The sequence below is a fragment of the Neolamprologus brichardi genome, chromosome 10, assembly GCF_056152115.1.
Source record: "Neolamprologus brichardi isolate AB-2024 chromosome 10, ASM5615211v1, whole genome shotgun sequence".
Taxonomy (NCBI): domain Eukaryota; kingdom Metazoa; phylum Chordata; class Actinopteri; order Cichliformes; family Cichlidae; genus Neolamprologus; species Neolamprologus brichardi.
In genome coordinates, this window is record NC_142113.1 from 9953868 (window position 1) to 9971653 (window position 17786).

Consider the following 17786-nt stretch of genomic DNA (forward strand, 5'->3'; position numbering starts at 1 on the left):
GAATGTTCTAGCAAACCAAGTGCAGAATGTACCATCTTTTATTATCATATAGAATGATGATTAAGATCTGTTGTTGGATTTTTATTTTCCTTTTTGACTTCTGCCAATAATTAAATAAATGATGCTCCAAATGTCATTACACAGACCGTTTTACTACATACAGTAGTCCTGATTCCTTTGCCAAATTTAGCTGAAGATTCTAAACCCAAGACATAAGGCGTTGCTAACAGACTATTCTGCAGGCAGGCAGAAAACATAGAAGAAGAGGAATTGTGTAACAAACCATTAGTGGAATGACTCAGATAGATTCTACTATTAGTCAAAAAGATGTTTTCATCCCAGCTGCAGGTTATCAAAGAAATGAAAGCAAACATGTTTTCTGAGGGGGAATATTAAGGGTGAATACATATGCTCAAACTAGTACTGAAAATAATATGTATGCAATGTAACATTTGATAATGTGTTGGTCTAAAAAGAGCCTTTGCAGTTCTGTTGGAAATTTTTGTTTTGTTTTGTGAAATTGCACCAGTGAGGGCTGTTGTTTAATCTTACTGCATGGGTGTGTTTTTTTAGGTGCTAAATGTGAGCGTGTTGGAAGGAGAGCAGGTGACCGTGGAGGATACAGGAGGTCAAGAACCCTTCATCCTTGCCAATGAGTCGGTCTTGATGACTGGCTTAGTGCTACACAGCTGGAGCAACCAGATCTCTATCAGTCTCCGTAGTGAGAAACGCCGCAATTCAGCATATCTCCTACTCCATTACCAAGGTGAGCAGAAGCTATACAGTACTAGCTTTGGTGCCACATCATTCATACACGTTACATTAAACATGACAACAGCTTATTGTTAAGCAGCAGCTTTCTATCAGGTAATGCTTATCCTCAAGCAAAGATGGTGGAGAGCTGGTGAGAGGCTGCAAAATGGTTGACTAATTGCATTTAAAATTGCTCTATTTCAAAACACTATCTGTTGACCTTCAGCTGGGCAATGATGTGTATGTGCCTTTTCCATTTAAATTTTTTCATTTGCCATTTCACGGATCACATTTGTAAAGAAACATTAAGTGTAATAAAGTAGTATCTGGTGTGTCAGCCGCAAATCCTGTCAGTAGAAATAGTTACTGTGTTGTTGGTGAATATAATGACCTATAATTTCCAACCTCTCCCTCGCTTATTTTGTGTGTGACATTGATCTTCTATGTCTGTAACAATGTCTGTTTATCTTAGCAATCGCACAAAGTGGCCGCCAATTACATGCCCCATCGATTTGAGCTGACGGTGGTCGCTGGTGGACAATTCATTCTACCACATTACCGTGGTACTTTCATCAGCTAGAAAATGAAAGGGGCCATCAGAACTGTGCGGCTGATGTGAGATAAATCAGCCCATCACTGTTGGATGTTTGAATATCACTGTGAGGTCAGGCCGAATGATGACGGTGAAGGGTCACCACAGAACATACAGGGTGATGTATAGCTGGGAACACATGGTGATAAACAGTTGAAATATATATGAGTATTATTTTATATCAGTTGGTACACTTTTCACCTTTACCTGTCCCACTTGGATTTTGCATTGTTTAAACACCTCAAACTCAATTGAAGTAATGCAATGCAAATGCAAAAGTACAAAAAATAACATTGAATACATTATGTACTCTATAATATACAGGACATCCTTAAGTGAATAGCATACCTCCACCTTGGCATTGAAATTATGCATGCTGTATTTGCTGTAAAAAAAAAAACTAACAAACAATTTCTATATTATCCTATATTGCACCAAAATTCCTGCCCACTATGAAAACAATTTAACATAATAGGCTTCCAAGTTATACTTCTTTGCCAACAATGTCTCAAAAAATGATCACACATGCAGCCTTGTCCGTCTAAAAACTTGTTTGGTTTGAAAGTTGATGGAACAAATTCAGCTACATTAATGAGAAAAATACCAGGAGCAGATTTCATGAAGATTAGACATATCGGAGTCACGGAAGATATTTCAATTTGTGTTCTTCTGCTTTGCAAGCGGGGTATCTTCTTGTCCTTTACAATGGACTGTGAGAAATGTAATTGGACAAGCGTGGAGAAGCAGATAGAACTGTGGAGAGACGCATCTCAGCTCGTCTGTAATTAATATTTGCTACAGCACGAGCTTGTGATGGCAGACTGATGTATCTGTCTATAACAAGAGCAGTTTGACACTTGGAAAATAACTTAAAGTGTTTTTTTACTGTTTATGTTAAGAGAACATAAAGTGTGGGAATGAAGAGGGGCTTACCACTCTCCTCATATGTTCTTATCAGCGTCTTTTTCTCAATACACCCACATATGTTTGCGATCTAATCTAGAATTGAAAGTATAGTTAATAATATCATCTTAAGAGAATGTATGTCTCGATTGTTCAAATATTCTCCTTAAAAACTGATTTTGTTAAAAAAGGAAAAATCTGAAAAAATACTTACAGTTAGGGATTTTTCTAATGCACAGATTAGCCATTACATGAAACCCGGTGACAGATGAAGTGAATATGATCTGATGTGATCGAGCAATCTGAATGAGCATCAACGACATGCTGTGGATCAAGCCCAAATCCATGGAGATTCCGGCCCACAAACCCACAGAACGCAAAAGAGCTTCTGCCAGTGCTGTGTGCCAGACTCTGCATGATGCCGGCGTAGGTTTCATTGCCATGCCGCAGTGAGTTAGAGCTGCTTTGGAGGCACAACAGGGAATGCTATATGACGTTAGAGGTTTTAATGCTGGGGCTGATTAGTGTACAGTTTTGGTATTAATAATAAAGGAGTTGGTTAAATTAAAAAAAAAATGCACACAACGAAATAAGCACCCACCCCCCCACCAATACAATTTTTTTTCAAATTCAGGCATCTATTCTCTGTAGGATTAAACTGAAAACAATTTAATTTCTCAGTCAGGCATTGCTGTTTAATACAAAATAACAATGTGAAAAATTTATGATCTTGCTCTTTTAATGAGAAGAATCGGATTAAATTTAAGTTTTAAAAATGAAATTGCATACTACAGTGCAAGTAAGCATTATGACTTATTTTACCCACCCCTGCTTTCTGAAAACTTACTGATGATGAGTAAAAGTAAAGCCCACCTTTTGGCTATTTTATATCTATAACATACATAAAGAATTTTGTCTGAATTAAATGTAATACTGATGTAAGGTCTGTAATATTAAATGTAATACTGCCAAAGCCTTATTTGATTCCAAAATGTTTGATTGAAATTATTTACAACCTCTAAGCATTGAGAGGATGATATAATAATTGTATTTGACATCTACGGTGAGCTAGGAGTTTTTAGCTGTATGAAGTAATCCATGCTGCTGATGGCAGCGGTGTTTCACAGCAATTATTGATTGGTTTTAACTTGAAACCTGCAACGACAAGAGATGTGGTCAGAGGACCCCTGCCGCTGGTAGCGATCCAGCACATGCCACCTGTTCTAAGTAGCATTGATAAGATTCTTGTCTCTAGTTCAAAGTTATTGCTTTTTAATGGCCTTTATTGAGTAAATGGCCATTTAGATTGAGGCTTTAACCAAACCACATAAATATCAATAGGCTATATCACCGCGGAACTATCGTCTGGCTTTGTACAAGTGAGGCACTTTACCAGAGACAACACTATTGATGTTTCTATAAAAGGTAATGCTTTGATGCACAGCCAGGTCATGTGGCTTAGATATATATTGACAGCCACACTCTCCCACATGTCGCCTACAAGCTGAGCGACTGATGTTATATCTGTATATTAAACCAATAACTGACTATAAAGATGACTAATCATTGCCATGGAATCTTCGCTTCTTGCACATTTTACTCTAAATGTCAGTGTAACACACAATGGATAATATTTTCCAAATATTGTGCCATTATATATAATAACAATCTACACTACATTCATTATCTGTGTTGTGTTTTCTGTCACCTCATTTCATTATCTGCTGCCTTCACTTAGTCATTTTTGATCCTATTCCAGCTCTCCACCTGAAGGGATTCAGGCAACACATACAGGAGTGTAACCGTTTATTAGAGCTAAATTGAAATGCATTTTATTTGTTTGGCCAAATACGCTGTGGGTAACTGACTATTACTAGCTTCCTCAGCTCATCTATTGTGCCCTAGTCAACAATATTTGTCCATCATTGGTTGAAGAGCCGCATTCTCAATTTGAAGTACTCAGGCAGATGAAAAATGTGCATACAGCTGAATGAGGCTCATTAATGGAAGGAATGTGTGAGTGCATGCAGGTGTCGCATCAGGCGTTCTTTTGGGAAATGTTTGCTTTCTTTAAATGTTTTCCGAAGGTTGATCTTAAGTAAATGTCGATAGAGGGCGGCAGAACGGGGAACTCGTTATTGGATCCCAAATACACATTTAGAGTTCCACATTTGAAATTCAAGTTTGTTTTTTGTTTTTTGTGCCAACATGTAGGTGTGAAAGGGCAGGAAGCAAAATAAAAAGCATACTTTATATTCAATAAAGACAGTACAAATCCACAGCTTGTGCACAGAGAAAGAGAATAAAAGAGAGAGTGAGTGAGGAAAGAATGGCAAGACAGGGCACTTGTCCTTTTTTGTAATGCTGACAAAAATAAAATCCAAAAAAACAATTAGCATGTGCCAGTGTTCCTTATGGTTATATATTGCTTGCGACAAGGTACAGTGTAAAAATCCAGAAGTGTTTTGAGCTACTTTTCCTCTTCTATTTTTAATATTTACTAAAGTGACATTTTATTCCATATAGTGTGGCATTTTTGTCAGGAACGCTTCATTTTGACATCATCCAAACATTGTAATATCTACCGATCAGGCATAGCATTATGAGCACTGACAATAGTAACACTGATTATCGCTTCATCATGTCACCTGTTAGTGAGTGGGATATATTAGGGAGCAAGTGAACATTTTGTCCTCAAGGTTGATGTGTTAGGAACAGGAAAAATGGGTTAGTGTAAGTATTTAAGTCTGAAAAGGGCTAAATTGTGAGGGCTAGCCGAACTCAAAAGTGGTCCAAAGAAGGAACAGTGGTGAACCAGGTCCTGGGTACTGATAGGGTCAAAGAGCCAAGGCTCATTGATGGAATACAACGTGATCCAATCTAAGTAGTAGTTGAAACTGCTGAAAAACTTAATGCTGGTTCTGATAGATAGGTGTCAGAATACTGACAGAAGTGCATCCCAATTTGTTGGGTACGGGGCTGAATAGCTGCAAACCAGTCAGCGCTGATCCCAGTCCGCTGTTGACAGTGTCAACAAATGGGAACTTGATCATCATGGGGCAATCGTGGCTCAAGAGTTGGGAGTTCACCTTGTAATCGGAAGGTTGCCGGTTCGAGCCCCGGCTCCGACAGTCTCGATCGTTGTGTCCTTGGGCAAGACACTTCACCCGTTGCCAGCTGGTGGTGGTCAGAGGGCCCGGTGGCGCCAGTGTCCGGCAGCCTCGCCTCTGTCAGTGCGCCCCAGGGTGGCAGTGGCTACAATGTAGCTTGCCATCACCAGTGTGTGAGTGGGTGACTGGATGTGTAAAGCGCTTTGGGGTCCTTAGGGACTAGTAAAGCGCTATACAAATACAGGCCATTTACCATTTACTATCAGAGCTAGACTATGGAGCAATAGAAGAAGGTGGCCTATTCTGATGAATCACATTACCTTGGGAACCCCTGACAGTGTGATGCTCTGAGTAATGTTCTGCTAGTAAACCTTGGGTCATCCACATGGATGTTACTTTGACACATGCCACCTGCCTACCCACTGTTGTAGACCATGTACACCCTATCATGGAAAAGGTACTCCTTGATGGGTGTGGCTTCTTTCAGCAGGATATTGTGCCCTGCCAAGAACAAAAAATGGTTTAGCACAGCAATGAGTCTGAGGTTTTGACCACCAAATTCCCTAGTTCTCAATCAAGTTACGCACCTGTGGGATTTGCTGGACAAACAAGAGGGCCCACCTCGCAACTTTGAGGATCTGCTCAGCTACATCTCAGACTTGATAGGCCTCTGTTAGCAGGAGTTAAATGCCAAAGGTCATGAAAGCATAATTACACAAGACTGAACATTACTTGTTTGGAAGGCTTGCCAGCAGAAAGCCTCTTTTCTCTAAAAGACCATGGTAACATGGCTTAGGACTGCAAAGCTGCATCTGAACAATCACAAAATTTCTGGAATAATGTCCTTCAGGCAAACGAGACAAAAGTGGAGATGTTTGGCTATAAACCAACATATTCTAGAGTCATCTATCTAGCATTTAAAACTTGGCTTAAATCCTGTGACGTACCAGGACAATGATCCTACGCAACGCAACAAATGCCCACAAACCTCGATGTACTGAAGCAATGTTGTAAAAGACAGTGGGCCAATTCCTCCACAACAAATTGAGAGACTGATAAAGTCATTCAGAAAATGGTTACATCAAGTTGTTGGTGCTAAAGATGACTCTACAAGCTATTCAGTTGTTGGGTGTACTCAGTTTGTCACCTACACTGCCTCTGCATTTTGGCATCACTTTTGTTAAAAAAAAATACTGAGCCAGTGTAATATTTATGTCTTTTTGTTCATCACAGTTTGAGTTTTCCCTGGGTGAGAGTCTGCATTATTTTTTACCACAATCGTACAGTAAATGTGTGGTATTTAAAAGGCAATAAACAATATTTTAATGAGAGAATTTGAATTCTAATGATACTTTTGCAACTAGCTTATGCGTGTACTGTACTACTGTGGGTTTACATGAGTATTACTATGACTATGACTATTTCCTCCCCACTACAAGAAAACAATAACTAAAGACATACGCTTCACATCTGTTTCCTGTGGCTCTACAGCACCATCAGCTAATCTTCCTGGCTGTCTGCACTGTGGATCTATTATTTCTAATGGTGAAACAATCAGACTTTATGGCCCAGCACCACATCTACTGGAATGGAGGCAGCACGTAATTTAATACTTCAGGAATTGGCTCCACAATTTTTGCCTCTGGCTCTCTCACTGCATGCTCAATAGGGATGTAAATGCTGCTATGATAATGGCAATAACTAGGTTCATTGGAGCTAGTGATAAACTATGAATGGAATGGATGACCCAGGGGCAGTGTACCTCATCCCTGTGGCTCACTGATTTACTGCAACGCAAAGGCCGGTTTCATTATGGTAGAAACCAGTGGCTTGTGTAAAAGAAACACATAAGTCAGTAGTTTCACAAACCTTTATGGCCATTATGCATTTAGGGCTGTTTTCCCTCGAGTTCAAGTTCAAAGATTGATAGAATGACTTTTTTTTTTTTTTGAATAGACAATTTAGCTTCAAGGTAATGGTAGAAAACATCACTAAAGTGATGTTTTTTCATGTCCAAATGACTTGGTTGAAATGAAAGCGCTTCAAATCCAACCTGCTGCATATTGTCTAATCTGTTTGCACTATTTAACCTCCACTTGCCCTGTTTTTGTGGAGGTGGGCCAACAACCCTGTCTATGAAGTGTGTGCTATTGCTTTATACATGTGGCTACTGCTCTAGTAGTAAACACACCATGTTAAGATGCCAGTCTTGTAGCTCTTTTATTGAGGATCCTGTATCTGTGCTTTTTTGTATTTGAACCAAATTAGACTCGATATATTGAAGATAAACCCATTTCTTGATGTAAACTTACTTTTTTGATGTTACGTAGCCATTTGTGAAATCATGCAAATATATATTAAAATTACGAGTGTTATACAATTCACTTAACTGTGAGCAAGCTACCTTTACCATATATTATCATCATCATTATTATTATTGGCCATTGTGCTGTAATTCAAGACCCTAAGTCTGCAAATATGATTTCAGCAAGACAGTTTTAACAAACACATGACTACCAGCTGCCCTTTGCTTTGTTATCGTTGCCTGTTAGCACTTGTTTAGCTTTTGCATCCGCTCCATTAAGCTAAAGCATGTTATACAAGGCTTCTAGCTTTCTGTACTTCTGCAGTCTCACAATCACACTGTTATTGTAGCACAAGCCATAGTGCGTCCAATTATATTCTGTTGTTCACACATTTCCAGAAGTTTAAAAGTTTTAGTCTGGTCATTAAAGTGCCTACACTAATGAGGTAGAACAGTGTGGTTATTAGACAGGAAGAGAAGGTTGTTTAATAGCTTCCATTAAAGACTTGGTTAGCTTACTTCATTATCAAAGTGAACTCCATGCCGTCCTACACCATTTATTTAAAAAGGGAACAGGACAACAATGCATAGCAAGTCTGGGAACATTGATCTTACCCCGCTGCAATCGCAACTCTTTGACAACCACTATAGAGGCTATTCCTCAGCCTAACGTTACAGACCCACTATGATGTTCATCCGACCAACCATGCATCCATTTGTCAAAGTATCTGCAGCAACTATACACCAAACCACACAGTGATGATAATTACTCTAGTGCCAAGAACATGTCTCTGTACATTTGCATACTGTTTGTACTGGTAAACTACAATTAAAAGATGTGGTGTATATAAACAAATCTGAAGGCTGGTTCTAATAACTTCTTTAACTGCATGTTGAAGAGAAATAGGAAGACCGAGACAGATTCATTTGCACAAATTCACAATCATTTTGGATTTAAATATTTATGGGTCTTCAGCAGTGGTTTGGAGGAGAGACAACTTGGTCAACAATGAATACACAATGCAGAACATAGAGGATTATGTTGTGCAGCCAGTTAACATTGTTGGCAGTTTGGTCCAGGACTGGATTGTGCTCAGACAAATAAAAGGCTGAAAAACCCTGGGAAATGATTTTTCTAAATGCTAAATTAAAATAAATAAATAAAAATAACTTAGACCAAGCATGTCCTTTCCCAAAATGATGCATTTAGTTATTTGCACTGTGATTTCACAGCTGCTAATGGTGAAATCAATTACATTAAAATGCAATTACTGGTGTTATAGTATAAACATGCTTTTGCTCTCTGTCTCTCTTTCCTATCACTACTGTATAACATACTGCACTTTATAAATCGATATATTGCAACAAAAATTATCAAATTATAATGTATTCATAAGAGCACCTTCATTTCCCTTTCCCTCTATTTTTGACTCCTTCCTCTGCAGCCTTTGTGCTGAGTTGTGCATTCCCCAAAGAGCCTGCTGGTGGAGAGGTTTCAGTGACGCACCTGCATCCCGGCGGAGAAGCCTATTTCAATTGTTTCACTGGATACAAGTTGCAGGGTCCAAAAATGCTCACCTGTCGTAATGCAACCACGCCTTACTGGAGTGGAAAAGAACCCCGATGTGTTGGTAAGGCAAATTTGTTTTCTGGATAGACAAGTTTCAAGGCAACAAGACACCCCCCCCCCCCCCCCCCCCCCCCCCCATCCACCCACCCACCCAACTGATACTCTAACAATAAAACTGCAAAGAATGTAATTAAACTAAATGAAATCTAAATGCTATAACAGTGGGTTATGGGCTTATCCCTTCAGCTTAATTGGAATGTTGGGTGATTTGGTTTGATTTTTAATTTTGCTTTGTAAACTAAATTACCTTCAGGCTCGTTGCCTGACAGTCAGTGTTAAATACGTTCAAGTAGTTAACATTGACTGCCAGGCTTTCAAAGCAAACATCTAAGTCTTGCTATTAATTTTAATAATTATTTAATTATTCTTATATTTGAGAGTTAAAAGAAAGAAAGAGTTAAGGAAAATAATTTGCAAAGTGAAACTCGCAATTTTAAAGACACAAGCCTGTTTCTCTTCAGCTTTCTCTGAGAGAACAGGTGATTTTGATTAACAGAGCCTTTCACCGTGTTGTCTCCTACTGAGTCACACTCGGAGGGCAAATGAGCGTGTTTGCATGTGATTAGCAGCACAGGGAGCTGTTCTTTGGAGACGGGGCAAAATAAGGCCATTGGACCTGGCTGCCTTAATTAGAACTGGGCCACATGACTCTCCTTCTCCTGCTGGTAAAAACTCATCTGCTAGTTCCAGCCTTTCACCGCGCCTGCCTGCAGCTGTTCTAAACTGATAGTGTTACTGCCGCTGTTTTGCTTTTACCTTCACAAACAATCAGGCACTCTTAGACCCAGGAGAGCCGCCTGGTGTAGCTCAGCCACAGTCCACTGCATATCGATGCAATCTGTGCTCAGACAGGGACTTTTCTCCAAAATCCCCCTACCACAGTTCGAATCATTACTTTTTTTCATCAAGTTTTTACTTCCTACTCTTTGTCCTTTTTTCTTTTGTTTTCTTTTCTTTTGTTTTCTTTTCTTTTCATACAGCATCCTGTGGGGGAATGATAAAAAATGCCACATATGGCCGCATCGTCTCTCCTGGTTTTCCTGGCAACTACAGCAACAATCTGACCTGCCACTGGGTTCTGGAGGCACCTGAAGGCCACCGGCTTCACGTTCACTTTGAAAAGGTGGCTTTGGCAGAAGATGATGACAGGTAGTTTATGCATGCTGTTAAAATCAAAACACACATTGAGAATAAATGTGAGCATAGTGTGGAAATGTGAGTTGTGTCGAGCTTTGAACTCTGAATAACAGTATTCCTGCAGATGGAGGATTAAAATTCTCGAGGGCTATAAATGACCAAAATCTTTAGGGAGTGACAGATGAATTTGAAAGGACCTTTTATCATGATAATCCGTTAAGTGTGCTCTGTCAGGCAAATGAATTGAGGGGACCAGAAGGTAGTGAGAGGTAGGAGACTGCAATTGCATTATGTATCCTTCTGTAACCACTGATCCATATGGCAATTGTCATGCATGCCCATTCACCTCATTACAAGGTGTAGAATGTTATCACAAAGTTATTACAGCTGCAGCTGGAACAATGAGCAGGTCTCGGGTACCTTGTAATTTCTTTCTTTAACATCTATTTTAATCCCATCAGCGCTCTCTCCCTGTTTTCTTTTTTTAGGTTGCTAATAAAAAATGGCAACAACATAGACTCTCCCCCTGTGTATGACTCCTATGAAGTTGAATACTTGCCAAATGAGGGAGTGCTCAGTACCGGACGTTATCTGTTTGTGGAGTTCACCACAGACGGGACGATGACCTCCACCGGTGCAGCCATAAGATACGAAGGCAAGCTGATGAGGCAGAATGCAGAGTTTGCTAATAATATCTTGCACCATCCTTGTCACTTATGTTCAATGTCATACACTCTGTCTGCAGCTTTTGCGAAAGGGATGTGCTACGAGCCCTTTGTGAAGTACGGGAACTTCAGCAGCAGCGATTCCACCTACAATGTGGGCGCAGTAGTTGAATTCTCATGTGACCCTGGCTACACACTGGAGCAAGGCTCTGTGGTGATTGAGTGTGTGGATGCACAAAACCCTCAGTGGAATGAGACCGAGCCAGCTTGTAGGGGTGAGTTAACAGATGTCATGATTGCAGGGCATAAAAAAAATAAAATAAAAGTGCTTCCACTGGAGAAGAACTTGGAGAAATATCAGATTGACCCGAGGACCCGAAGCTTTCATTGTCTGCTTGATCACTGCAGGAGTTAGTTTTTCTAATATTAAATACCAGTGACAGTTAACTATATCTTCCTAAGCTGCTTTCCTCTGATCCGTGATAAATTTTCTCTCAAAACTGTAACAACGATTTACTTTGAAATGTGCGCTTGCAGGGCAGATTTTCGAAGTGCTCGAGATTAAAGGCGCACAATAGCTGGCCTAAGATGAGAACTGCCACAGTTCACAGGCGACGCATCATATTTAATAGCGGCCCAACCCTGAGCCCTTCCCTTCCCCTCTCTGTTTCACTCCTCCCACATGCACATACACACAAACATGACATGCTGACCTTAGTCTTGGTCTTTAAAGCCTTCATGGTTATTCTGCAACAGAGTGAAATTGAAAAGCTCTCCAGTAAAGCTAGCTATAAGAAAATTTAATTTCTGCTCGTATGGGTCATGGTCACCAAGTGGTTCAGTGTCAGTTTGCAGTTTTGCGAGGATCACACCAAGATGCTTGCACAGCACCTGATTTCAGCTGTATTTTATTAAGCACTAAGGTCATGGGCATAATCTAGCTAGTCAAAATTATTTATGTACCAACACATATTTTGAGTGAATTGATTTCTAATTTGCATCTTACTTTCCTGTATCTTCAAATCTTTTACAATTTGTTTTTTCAGCCTGTACTGTTTTTGTGTTGCAGCTGTGTGCAGCGGGGAGATCACAGACTCTGCTGGTGTCGTGTTGTCTCCTAATTGGCCCGAGGCTTACGACAAGGGGCAGGACTGCATCTGGGGTATCCATGTGGAAGAGGACAAGCGGATCATGCTTGACATCCAAGTGTAAGAGACTGCACCCAGGTGTAAGACTAGAAATCACTCAGGGAGGTCAGAGAGGATGTCAGACTCCAGATATAAACACACACACCCCTCTTGGTTATTTTCCCATCCTTTGTCTCATCTACGCAGACACACTACAAAATGCGAACAGGAAAGTGTCTCTGTGGTTGCAGTCACTAATTAGATTTTTTTTTCAACATCCCCTACATTAAGAATTCTGTGTTGCTTCCAGCTCGCTCTCTGACCAGATTAGCCAGTAAGCCTTCCTGTTCTCACTTCCCTGGTGTCTGCCTCAGAGTTGGCTTTGAAATGAATCTGCTCTGGCAGTCAACTACTCTGAGCCACTTATTCAGCCTATCCAACTGTAATTCAGCACACATGCACAGAGATGTCAAAACAGACAGATGCGCACACAAAATCCAGGCACACCGTTTCACCTTCACCAATCACTCGTGCACAAATGTCCCCTGAATGCACACACATTTTGTTTCAGTCGACACCAGTAATTGATCTTAACTGGAGTGAAAATAATCGCACAACCTTTTCTTTATGGTACGTGGAGCCTTCCTCAAAAACAAAAAACTCCGCAAAATTATATATCTTGTGCCACTGTCTTGTTATCTTTTATGGATTTATCCCTTTGCTTTGGTTGAACGATTTCCACAATATTGCCTTGCACATGCAGCCTATCGTAAGCACCAAAACTACATCATAAGTGATTCCTGTTGTTGCCTGAAGCACTTGCAAACAAGAGGGCACAGAGAGGTTAAAAATAAACCAATGGGAATACTGCCTGAGGTTGTTAAAAAAAAAGTCGCTGACAAATCTCAACCAGTGGCAATTGCTAGCTGTTGGTCAGAGTGGTCAATTGTGCATGCGTGCATGAATTTGTTCCCTTCACTTTTCATATTTCCCATATTCATAATTCTTTCTGAACAGTGTGATAAAATGAGGACATAATTATGAAATGAAGTCTGAGGCTGTACAGACAGATTGCAAGCTGTCCTTAATAGACAACCTCCAGAACAAATCAAATCGCCATCATTACTACAAATCTACCATAGTGAACGGCAGCCAGAGGTGGCAATCGTGAAGCTTTTTCACTGATTTAAATCACTCCATCATTTCAGTTAAGACATTCATGGTCACGTTTGTGCATGCATAGGGAACAGTGCTCACTAGTTTAACATTCTGCACTAATGCACCATCTTCAATTCATTATTGTACATCCCGTGCATTAAGTCGGTAGCGGTATAACTGACGTTTGGTCAGTTGCTCAGCATTTTATTATTTGAGCTATTTACATTTAGATTTTTTCTTCTGTGGAATTTTTTTTAAATATGTTTTTAATAAGGCAGTAACACAATGTGAAACATAATAAAGCTGAGAATGCGGCTCTGAGTTCCTGGTGAAGAAAGTTCCACCACTGAAAACGATTAAGTCTAGGCATAGTCATCATATGGCATTCTTATATCTGTGTATCTGAATTGTGCTACTTTGTTATCAGAGTGAGGTGGTCACAATCTACAACCAGTGCTGTACTCAGGAGCAATGTTCCCTCTAATTTTTCATGTGTCTGCGCGAACACAAAAACTCCCTGAGCGATCCCTTGGACCACTGTGAGCAACAGCAGACGTGTGCACTGTGGTCACGCCAGCATCGAATCCATCCAAGTTACATGGTTTATTAAAATAATCAAATTACAGCATTTACATTTTTGTTAGACTATTTTTAATTAACTGCTTTAGCCCACTTACAATGAAAATGTAAAAAAAATCCTGTTCATGACCTGTGTAGTATGTTAACACTATTGGAAGTAAAAATAACTTGAACTCCAATTTTGAAAACACAACTTTCTTTCTTTCTTTCTTTTTTTTTAATAAAGCTCTGACTTGTATTATAAGTATGAGTCTGTGGTCTGGGAGAGAGTCCTGTAACTCTCTGTCTGCAAAATACAGTATATAAAAACCAATGTTGGGTAATTAATTATATAGTTACTTCTTCAAAAAAGTAACTGAGCTTTGCAAACAATAAAGTTTTTTGCAGCTGTTTACCTAAAAATACAGCCAAGGTTTCTTTTTAAATAAACATTTCAAACTATTTACAGAACAATCAGGTGTTCTGCATCAAATTTGATGCCACACAAATTATTTGTGTCACTCCAAAAATAATTTCTGTCCACTATGAGATAAAGGAGAACAACAGCCTGATACCTGCAGGCCTGACAACAGGAGATGTATCACTCCTGTAACATTCAGTAGTGGCTTCATTGTTCTGACACACACAACAAAACTATTGATTACACTACACACTAACTACACAAGATTTGCGCTAAACGTTGCAAATCTCTCAAGTCCCAAAACACCGCCGTCACTCTTAAAACTTCCCCCCTTCCTAAACAATTAAATGCCATGTTGCCATATCATTTTTTGATTGGTCGATGTGGTACATTTTTCGACCAATAGGAAAGGGTGGGGGGTTTTGTTTTTTCTCACAGGCGGAGAGCGCTTTCAAGCGTTTTCCTTATAAAACGCCGTTTTTACCGTTTCTTCCAGCAGTAAATATATACAACGACAGTATTCAGGAAAAAACAAACACAGATTGCATATATTTTTATCATGACTCTGGTTTTACGTGGCCTTTGAAAACAATTTAAAAACTGGTATAAAGTCCACACTTTTCTGTCAATTGTGCCGTCTGTCCTGCTCACATCTCCAATAGTTGTACACTTGTCATCAACATGGCTTCACTCCACATCAGCCACGCTGCTTTGCTAGCTAAAACACCAGTGTCGGCTAGTGATGGGATTTCCAGGTCTTTTTAGAGATCCGTCTCTTTCGGCTCGACTCAGTAAAACGACCCGGCTCTTCAGGTTGTTTTGTTGCTTTAATTAATTTATCATTAACAATAATATAAAATTATGCAGAAAAGGAATTACTAATGTAAAAAAAGTGGTTTTATTTATATATGTTTATATATGGCCCCTAGAGACAAAGCACGTACAAACTCTAAAGCATATACAAACTCCAAAAAGCACGAACAAACTCCAAAACACATTTCTAGCGTTAACTGAACTTCCAAAACAGAGCTACCCAGATCACTTAAATTACACAATTGAAAGCATGTGTGTATTGTGTATTTATAGACAAGCACTCATATTTATTCAAATAATTAAAAAAAAGTTCATTTACCTGTTACTCCCACACACCAAATACGGTTGTTGATACTTCCTGGCTTGTGTAGCCACTAGGTAACAAAAGCTCAACACTGCACCTAGCATTCTGGAACACTTCTGTTGTCTTTTGTACGTGCTTCTGAGTTTTTACGTGTTTTGGAGTTTATACGTGCTTCGGGGTTTGTACGTGTTTTGGAATTTTTATGTGTTTTGGAGTTTGTACGTGCTTCTGAGTTTTTACGTGCTTTGGAGTTTTTATGTGTTTTGGAGTTTTTACATGCTTCAGGGTTTGTACATGCTTAGGAGTTTTTATGTGTTTTGGAGTTTGGACGAGCTTTGTCTCTAAGGGCCACCATAAATTTACTTTATTTATTCACTCCACATAAAATGTAATAAATAGATCATATAATACAAAAAACAACTATTTACATTTTAAACTTTTAACTATTTAAATTTTCAGCTTTTTCCTTTTAAACAAATTTAGCGTGAAACAACACAAAACACTGCAAACCACAACACAATTAAATATAAATTAAAATATTAAAACAAAAAGAAGATGCACATTCTCTGTCATATGGGCCTGCATGATTTCTGAATCCTTTATCATCTGCAACTGAAAATAGTGGATGATTACTATACCTTTCTAATGTGACGTTGTTGTCCCTCACTCTCTTTCTCTCTGGCTCTGTTCCTGTGCTACTGCGAGTGTAACTAACGCCCCTCCCCCCTCTTCCCAGCACAAAGTACAGGCCGCGCGTGCGGAGTTTAGCGGAAAAAAGGGCGAGAGAAAGAGGGTGAGAGAAAGAGCCGGGTCGTGTCGTTCACTTCAAAGAGTCAGCTCTAAGAGCCGTTTCGTTCGCGAACGACACATCACTACTGTCGGCACATAAGGAAGCTGTCATAGCCTGTCAACCACGTTAATTAGCTAGGCATATACGTGAATGTGAATCGCATGATTGGCTGAACTATGGGATAATGTGGCATCGTTCTAATCCCATACAGGAGCAGCCAGTCACTTACTAACACTGCAAAACAGAATTGTTAAAGTTTTAATTTTAATTTCAATTCAGGTTAGATTTTTTTTTGTGCACAACACAGATTTTCTGTGCACAGAGACCGTGCCAGCAGTGCGCAATTGCGCAGCTTAGAGGGAACATTGCTCAGGAGTGGTTCTGTTGCTATAAACTGGGACTTGACTAAACTAGAGACTGTATTTTTGCTAAGAACTAAAAATATACTGATAAAAATAAACTAACCCGTTTATATTTAATGTACACTAGAACAACAGTAGATATAGTAACAAATACTGTGTTCCACTGCAATACTCATTCATCTTTTAAAAGTTGCTGAACTAAGCATAAAGATACAGATTAATATCGCCCAGCTGTGTCATACTGAACATTTGTGTGGGCGGGGATTATTTCTCCTCATGCCCAGTTTTGTATGCTGCTGCGTGGTCTAAATACGCATCATTTCCCAAACTATATCTGTCCGTCACTGAGATATGAGCCGTCACTCAAATATGAGCCGCAGATCAAAAGGGAATAAAAGCATTAGAGGAGACCAATACAAAACAATGTCTGAATACAGCACTGAGCTTTATGTGACCCCGCATGCCACTGTGATCTTTAGATAGAGATTAAGACCCAGTGATTAATCTCTGTTATTAAAAGTCAACCAGTGCACCTAGGGTAATAAAAAAAAAAAAAGATCAGAGAGGATTTTTTTTTTATCACGCAGAAGTAAACAAGTTTGATTAGAGGTAAACTGATTTTCATTCAGTGCCCTCTTTTTAAATTGCACCATGCTCAAATTTCTTTTAATCCTGGCCACATGAGACTGTTCACTGTAAATTAATGGTGGTGTGGCCGGCTTTAGTTTATCTCAGGGTTGGTCATGTGTAGCTTTCCTGGCACTTGAAACCCACAGCTTGTCTGATCCCTGCGGACCCCACCATTACCTTCAAGTCTGGTCCGATCTGCTTGGGAAAAAGCATTCCTTTAGGCTCGGCCAATGTGTAATTTGCATCAACGTGTGTTTGTGTGCATGCGTTTAGCATGTTAAAGTGACAAAAGGCTCTTGTGGATAAGAGTCGTCTCATTATAAGGGTGGGCACACACTTTTCCGCAGTAATGAGAATGTTTTCTGTGTTATCATTCATCACTGTGCCAGTGCTGGCAATTACAGAGGAGCAATGTGCATAATGAGGACTGATTAATTAATTTAGGCCAAACAGGAGGGCCGACTCCTTACTAATTAGCATGGAGCATGGCTCCAGCAAGAGCCAGACACAAGGGGTTACAGCTGATAT

General features: G+C 39.6%; 1 protein-coding gene across 2 annotated transcripts in view; it reads left to right on the top strand.

Annotated features, from left to right (window-relative positions):
* LOC102794455 (seizure protein 6 homolog) overlaps positions 1–17786 on the top strand; it is a 93321-nt gene that overhangs the window by 64160 nt on the left and 11375 nt on the right. For both annotated transcript variants that reach the window (XM_006799505.3, XM_006799506.3), the window contains exons 4-9: positions 574–766; positions 9109–9294; positions 10274–10442; positions 10919–11085; positions 11176–11370; positions 12165–12303. In XM_006799505.3, coding sequence (XP_006799568.2) covers positions 574–766; positions 9109–9294; positions 10274–10442; positions 10919–11085; positions 11176–11370; positions 12165–12303 — 1049 coding nt within the window. The remainder of the gene's footprint in view (positions 1–573; positions 767–9108; positions 9295–10273; positions 10443–10918; positions 11086–11175; positions 11371–12164; positions 12304–17786) is intronic.